General features: G+C 42.6%; 1 protein-coding gene across 1 annotated transcript in view; it reads left to right on the forward strand.

Moving 5' to 3' along the window:
* LOC108580201 (bromodomain adjacent to zinc finger domain protein 2B-like) overlaps positions 1 to 8,084 on the forward strand; it is a 46,537-nt gene that overhangs the window by 38,013 nt on the left and 440 nt on the right. Inside the window, exons 13-25 of the mRNA XM_017943906.1 lie at positions 574 to 627; positions 1,691 to 1,889; positions 1,983 to 2,102; positions 2,291 to 2,864; positions 2,949 to 3,168; positions 3,244 to 3,988; positions 4,076 to 4,336; positions 4,418 to 4,916; positions 5,012 to 5,357; positions 6,268 to 6,389; positions 6,466 to 6,607; positions 6,717 to 6,847; positions 7,746 to 8,030. Coding sequence (XP_017799395.1) covers positions 574 to 627; positions 1,691 to 1,889; positions 1,983 to 2,102; positions 2,291 to 2,864; positions 2,949 to 3,168; positions 3,244 to 3,988; positions 4,076 to 4,336; positions 4,418 to 4,916; positions 5,012 to 5,357; positions 6,268 to 6,389; positions 6,466 to 6,607; positions 6,717 to 6,847; positions 7,746 to 8,030 — 3,698 coding nt within the window. The remainder of the gene's footprint in view (positions 1 to 573; positions 628 to 1,690; positions 1,890 to 1,982; positions 2,103 to 2,290; positions 2,865 to 2,948; positions 3,169 to 3,243; positions 3,989 to 4,075; positions 4,337 to 4,417; positions 4,917 to 5,011; positions 5,358 to 6,267; positions 6,390 to 6,465; positions 6,608 to 6,716; positions 6,848 to 7,745; positions 8,031 to 8,084) is intronic.

Below are 8,084 nucleotides of genomic sequence, written 5' to 3' on the forward strand. Positions count from 1 at the left end.
AATCGAACATCCTTTCAGTTTGTTTCGACAGAGAGACATTGCTATGTCACACGTGTTTGCTTCTCGTTTCTTTAGTTTTTTGTGGTATTGTACACTTGTAAAAATTGTGCCTATCTATTGGTTTCTCGAACGTAGATTTCACGCTACTGCGTACAGCCGCGTCTCGTTAAAAAGACTGTCTTGCGTTCTCGTTTCCGTTCGTTTTGTCACACTGTGAGCTTTGGTCTTGGCCTACTTTGATCTACTTCGAAAGCAAAAAAGAAACATCAAAATATTGAACATTCTATGAAAGAATATAAATCGTTAATCGACGTCGATTTTACACGATGCCCACGAATTGGTCACTGTGATAGAAGAAAAAGAGATTAAAAAAAAAAAAAGAGTACTGGAAAAAGTAACGAAAAACAAGAATCAGTGTTTTGTCCCAATTGTCGAATTCACGCGCGTTACGCGATTTTTAATTCGAAGAGGCGCGTTGAAGAACAATAAAAGAGAGCGAGATATACTTGTTAGTATCGAGCGTGTAGAGGTAGTTTGAGCACTGGTGGACTGTGGATGTGTTTTGTGCCGCAGATGTACATGCAGGAGCTCACCAAGCAGCGCGAGATGCTCTACACCGTCGAGCTGGTATGTCTCATACCCAATCTAGTTTAATTAAGAACGACTTCACTAAAACGGAACGAATCGAACTTCCATGAACTTTAAACTCGTCACCTTGGGAACCGAACCGATGTCCTTGTCGATTATTCACCTGACGGTCCGCCGATTAAAATGTGAATTGAGAAACGTGTCGATTCAAATCTGTGAAATTCCGTACCAGTTTCACCATAAATAAAGATAAATTTAACCAAAGATGATCAGTCGTTTCGACGATTTAATCGATCGATGGTCCGTGAAACGATCGACAACGAGATAGACAGGATAAAAGAAAAAGGAGCCTCCGCGGTTGACGAGTTCAAAGTTTAAACCACGTTCAATTTTGTGAATCACTCAAAAGTTGAGACTAATCTGCACACTCAGATTCGTCGTTTTCTCGTCGAAGATTTCCAATATCGATCTTCCACGAACAATCGACGCATATTTCGCAACACTAATTACCCTGCTTCTCGAGAGATCCACGTTCAACTAACCAGTCCCTCCGGTGACGATGTTTTAACGCACACGTTCGCGCGACCACCAGTCATTTATCGCATCTTAGGCGCTTTTTCTCGCTAAACATACTTCTACGTCTAACGTGTTTACAGTCATTCGAAAAAAGTAAACACTGTGTCGAACATCGAGCATCTCGTATGTGCACGGTGATCATTGGAACGAAAATCTATGTTGAATCCCGTTTCCAACAGCAGCCGAGACAACGAACACACGAGTATACGAATCTTGGGTGGTGAAACAGAAAAAGAAATAAATAAAAAACAGTTGCACGGTGTTTTTTTTTTTTTTTTTTCTGAACAAAACCAAAAGTCGAATTGCCGCTATCGGATATAAATGGGTAGCAGCACTTTTTTCTCGAACAGAGTATTTTTTCTTTGGATAACGGTCTCGTAGAGTTTGTCGTAGCCCGTGCGTGTCAAAGTTGTGCTTCTAACGAGTTATTCTATCAAGAGAATCCTTTGTGCATGGAACGTTGCAACCCCTTTTCTCTCGTTTCTTACCTTTCCTTAATAACCCTGCGCCGAATTGAACGCTCTAGGAGAGGGAACGAAGGAGACAGCACATGGCGTTGGTACGAGCATTGGAGAATCGTCGAAAGATGGAGGAAAGGGAGAAGAAGCGATTAGAGGCGAGAGCAGAGAGAATAGCGACGAAGGAGAAACGAGCTGAACAGAGAAAGATGGAGATGGAGCTGATCGAACAGATCAGAAAGCCTGTAGAGGACATGGAGCTAACGGGTAAGCCTTTTGTCGCGAGGCTTTGTGTTGAACGAGAGAGGCCCTGTGCAGGAGTTAGCTCTAGTGACACGGTATTTCTGTGGCCGTTTTCAGATCATAGACCACTGCCAGAATTGAAACGAATACCTGGACTAAAGCTGTCCGGCCAGGCGTTCGCTGATATCGTGATGGTGTTCGAGTTTCTGCATAATTTCGGCGAGACTTTAGGCTTTGGTGAGTTTCCTATTTATCGTTCTTCTGCTTTCGAGTATAATCCTTGCGGAAAGGATTATTGGCTTAAGATTCAAACCTCTGAGCCATCTGGTTTCCTGTTTACTCGGGGTTATCGACGAATTCCCTTTGAACGCGAAGCTTAGAAACGACAAGGAACCTCTCTCTTACGGTAATTTTCATCTTTTCAGACATGGAATCGCTACCAAGCCTCAAGAGCCTTCAATTAGCCCTGCTCAACGACGAAGAAGCGGAGGAAGAACTGTTATCCGTGATGACGCACCTGTTGGTATGTGCGATCGAGGATCCAGGTATTCCTCAGCCAGCGAGACACACGACCGGGTTGGGACAGAGCCTACGTCAGGCTGACATAACACACGCTAACATCAGCGAGGTGTTACGAATTTACCTGTACGCTAACGCGACAGGCGAGGTGAAAGCGTTAACTGGAGTGTGCCTGGAACGTGAACGCGACAAGAAGTTCGCTGATCATCATCAGAACGGTGGAGATTATGCCTCGACTTGTTCAGGAAAGAATGCTCAGTTTTACGAACATCTGCATAACAACGAGACGTGGAGAATGTCCGAGAGGTTGAGAGACAAGCCGTTTCTAGCTTTGAATCCGACGCACAAGGCACAGATGCTCGCGTTCCTCTGCAACGAGCTGTTGCAGAACAAGGCTGTGATCAGGCAGATCGAAGGAAGCTTGGAAACGGTGGCTCAGCTGAGGAAGGAGAGATTTGTGTTGGATACGAAGATCAGGAAGTGAGTTATTCTCTGTGAATGGTTGGTACTTGGGTTGGGTAATATTTAGGAAGAGATTGATTGATTTCTTTCATTTTTCTGGAGGCTGAGACAACTGCACAGTCGTAAAGTGCGAATGGAAGCGGTTGGAGTGATCGTTAACAAGACAGGAGACACGATTACCATCGAGAAGAAAGAAGTGGACGAGGAGGGTAATACAACGTCGACGGCGGTAGGAACGACGCCTACACCCGATGAGATTCACCACGAGGACGAAGTCGAGGATATGTCTGAGAACGAGAGCGAAGGAACTCAGCCTGAAGAGGTAAATTGTATTCTTCGAAGTATATTAGTTATTTTATTTGTAGGTTTGCTTTAATTTGTTGTGCATATGATTCAGGAGGAAGATAAAAATTTGTCTGGTGAAGAACTTGGTAAAAAATTGGATAAATTGTTGAAACAGTCAGAGGAGCAGCTGCAGAAATTGAACAGCTCGTCGAAACAGCTGAGAGCACACATATTTGGACAGGACAGGTACTGGAGACGATACTGGGAACTGGCGTGTGCGGGTGGCATCTTCATCGAGGCAATGGAAAGCGCTGAACCGGAGATTATAGAGCTGCAGGCTGAATTGGACGAAAAGTACAAAAACATACCGGTGGAGGAGAAGCCAGAGACGAAGCAGGAGGACATCAAAGTGGAGAATCGGGAGAACGAGGCTCCGAATGATATGAAAGATGAGAAGAAATATAATTCGAACGAGCAGGACGACGACGTGAAGCCTATTATGATGGAGAAAATGAAATCTGAGATTGACGATGTTAATTGTAAGAAGGAACCTATGCAGAATTGCGAGAATTCAACGAATATAAAGGAGGAGAAGAAGAACGATATGGATGGATCGATGACTGACGCGAAAACCAACGTCACGTCTGAAGAGATTAAACAAGAGACAGAAGTAATTAGTATGGACGTAGATGTAAAGGAAGAAACGAAGAAAGAGCACGAAGAGATGGACGAGGATATGAAGCCAACGGTGAAGATGATGGAGGATAAAATTGTCGAGACGATTCCAAATGGTGACAAGTACAACCATGTTAACAATCTTCATAACGGCAAGGAACTGAACGGCACCTTTATTTCCAGTAAGTTTTTCTCTTTTTATTTTCAATTTACAGATGTATATATGTACATAGGTATGTCATGGATGTATGTAGATATAATAATTGCAGATAACAGCAACGAATCCAACTGGTTCTCAATTCTGCCACGCGAAACCTGCGACACTCCGGGACCCAGTACCAAACAGATATTTGGAATAGCTGAACCGACTGAGCTGAGAATACCAGTGTTCCCTCCGCCAGCTAGTCCAAGTTATGACAGGTGTGACAGTCCTGCTCCTTTGATTTTGACTCAGGACGAGGCAGCGCAACTCGAGTATCTAAAAGTACATGGTCTACCACCACCTGGAGAAGCCAAACCAGTACCAAACGGTAAGTAATTGATCCATCAAGTGTAATTGTCGAGTTATACCATGTCAAAGATTACCAATGTATTCTGTTATCCATATTTAGACTTGAGATACGGTTGGTGGAGAATAACGGACATCGACACGTTTCAAGAACTGTTGGAGCATCTTCATTCCCGCGGCGTTCGCGAGAAAGAACTGAAACGAACAACGTGGGCGACCATGGAGTCCTTTCTAGCTGTCACAGGCAAAATTAACGTAGATCCCGGCAACCTTACCGCTACCGAGCTTCAAGCAACACCCGACGAACCTGATACACCGATTCCAAAACCAGACAATCCAGAAATTTGGAGCGAACAAGTTGCGTTACGCGTGGACGCGCAACTGTTGGAACAGGTCGAAGCTCTTGAAGATAAGGTCGCTAATGCCAGCATGCAGGTCAAAGGCTGGAAGCTACCTCCACGGGCGGGAACCGAGGAGGCTGAGGAAATTGAGAAGTTGAACGAAATGGAGAAGATCAGCGCGGTTGAACAAGCACGACAGAGGTTACTTTCTTTGGAAGCTGCTATAGAGAGGAGATACTTGAAACCACCATTAGGCGTTTGGTAAAATTATCTATCCTACAATGTTACTTCTTCAAAAATGACGAGTTTCAACTTGAATATCGCGTATATTTATTTGCTTATTTTTTAAACCACAGCACGGGAGATCCTAATTTGGCGGCCTTAAAGGCAGAACAAGCGGCGGCTGCAAACGCGAACTCGAATAATTCGGATCAGAGCAATCAGACTCCGGTACCTCAAGAAGAAACAACACCAAGAGGGCTGAACAACTGGCGCGATGCAACAGCCCGTGCACACACATCTGCTCAGCTCGCCATGGCGCTTTATATGTTGGAGGCCAGCATCGCGTGGGACAAGAGCATCATGAAGGCTGTGAGTCTAACACCAGCTAGAAACTCGGTCTGCGTCAAGCTACGAAACCGCTGCGTCTCACTCAAAGCTACCACTCAGTACAATCAGCTATTGACTACTTCTCAGGCCTCTGTGGGTATTCGCACTAACTTACTAACCAAAGTATCCTCTTACATCCTGCGTGACTTTCTTATGTCCCTCCTTGCACAGTAAACCACAGAGAGCATATCGCTTTCGATGATGATCGGTAATTAGAAGGTTTAATAATCAAACGAAATGCTCTTCGCGTGGCACTTTCCATCACATACTTACATCTAATATTGTGTAACAACATGTGTAAGAATTCAGTGAGATTTTTACGAGTGCGAATAATGCGGCAGCCATAGTTGTGAATTAACGAACAATAATACATGGATAAAATCATTCATTTGATATAGTCTGTGTTAGTTGACATTACAGCGAACTCTTTCTTAAAATACTCCTTAACAAATTGCTGCAACTTTAATGACAAACTAACATATTGATGGGTGTTTAATGGTGGTTAGAGTTTAACGTAACGGTAGCATGCAAGAAAATATGCCGCTTATCGTCTACTAATTTTTTTCCTTTAATGCTTCATATTTTTCCTTTCGTAGAGTTGCTTTCACGTTTAATTTACTATAATCGTTTTTATATTATATGTATGCTCCAAGCAAACGAGATATCTGTACTACTCCAATGCTACTTTGTGCAAGTTTTCATTTCACCCTGATCCAACTTCAACATATCCAAATTTAATTATACGTTTAAACCGTGACGATCGGTATGCACGACAAAACGAAATTGAATTTGAAATGCGTTTGCGCTAATTCCATTAATTAAATACTCCTCGACGTTGGCTTATACTTATTTATTATACATATTCTTTGCTGATTAACGTTTCTTGCATCGATGGTTTTTAGTTTCAAACGCTTGAATAAACGCTGAAATACTAAAATCGATTCACGTCGAACAATTTACGTTTTCCCACTTTAAATCGGACAGTTTTCTCTTTCTGTTACAGAATTGTCAGTTCTGTCACAGCGGAGATAACGAAGATAAACTGCTACTGTGTGATGGTTGTGACCGCGGCTATCATACTTATTGTTTCCGTCCAAAAATGGAAAACATTCCTGATGGTGACTGGTAAGCAAATTATATCTTGAGTGAATGACAAATGGAGAAAGTACTATTTACGATTAAACGATCCTAAATTCTTCAGGTATTGTCACGAATGCATGAACAAAGCAACAGGGGAACGAAACTGTTTGGTATGTGGAAAGAGGGTTGGTAAAAACTTAGTGCTATGCGAACTCTGCCCACGGGCTTATCACACTGACTGCCACAATCCAGTTATGTCAAAAGTAAGTAATACTTTCGTATCGATTCTATAGTCTATAGGTTTTTACGGAGCCTCGTCTGAACGTCGTAAAATAAATCTGCTTGATTCACTCATGTACCTCATAATTTCAGATGCCAAGGGGAAAATGGTATTGTTCTAATTGCCACAGTAAACAACCAAAGAAGAGAAATAGTAGTCGAAGGAGTCATACCAAAGGGGGAGGCACCAGAGAAAGTGAAAGTTCTGATCATCCACCAGCTAGGTGATTACGTTAAAACAAAACCAAACATTGTCAACTCGCTGATTTAACAACGTTTCATACGAAGTATATAGTAGGGAAAAAAACAGCTACGAAACCATATGACTCGATATAATAATAATAATATAATACAATAATAATAATAATAATATGAATAATAATAATAATAATAACGTTCAGCGAACGCAAACGATGAACGAACAATTTCCGAATCGAATAAGAAAGAAAAAAATACCGTTTGAAAAACGAACGAACGTATGAAAGCATACACTGCTCTCTATGCGATTATACCGACTTACATCCTCGGCCCGTATATCCTCGTTACATGCTCGTCGAAACTAACTGTTGTAAGGAAGTATTTTACTTCATACAGGGTGTTCCACGATAGGCCAACCGTTAGTCAATGCTCTTCTATCTACTCTTTAAAAAAGCAATCGTCGATTAGGTAGGTTTCTCTTTCGTTCGTGCGATGATATTCCGTATACCCTGTGAATAATGATATCGTGTCAGGTCCCTTCTCGTCGGGGGACACCCTGTACGTTCGTACAGCGTGTTACGATCATCGACTATGGGATGGGTATTTTCTCAGAAAATTCGTCGTAACGGTGTAGAACTGTCTTCAGGTTCTATGATAACTCGAAAATGTATATATATATATATCAAAGTAAACCATATAAAAGGGCAAAAAACGGCGAGAGAGAAATAAAAAGCGAGGCCAAAACTAAAACGAAAGACAAAGAGTCAGAAAGACGAAATGTTCCATCGAGAACAACGTACCCGTCTCAAGCAGAAAAACACGCTCGAGTTTTAATGCATTCGTCCAGAAGCTTTTATGACGGAAAAACCTCCTGCAAACGAGAAAGCTAATCGTGCAAATAATTTCTGTTGTTTTGCGTCGCAGTCCAACGCCGTCAACGGCATCGAACACGCACGTAGAGGACGTCAGTTCGTCGGAACCGGCAACCCCGACTGCCTCGCCAAGGAAGGAGGGAAACAATAGGACGCTCACGAAGAAACAGCAACGAGAGTTGGCTCCTTGTAAGGTGCTACTCGAACAGTTGGAGCAACAGGACGAGGCCTGGCCGTTCCTCTTGCCGGTGAACACCAAACAGTTTCCAACCTACAAGAAAATTATTAAAACACCCATGGATCTCAGTACGATCAAGAAGAAATTGCAGGACTCCGTGTAAGTTACACGCGTACGCAACGACTACTAGTTAATTGAACGTACTCTCTAATT

Source organism: Habropoda laboriosa, unplaced genomic scaffold, assembly GCF_001263275.1.
Source record: "Habropoda laboriosa isolate 0110345459 unplaced genomic scaffold, ASM126327v1 scaffold2, whole genome shotgun sequence".
NCBI lineage: Eukaryota > Metazoa > Arthropoda > Insecta > Hymenoptera > Apidae > Habropoda > Habropoda laboriosa.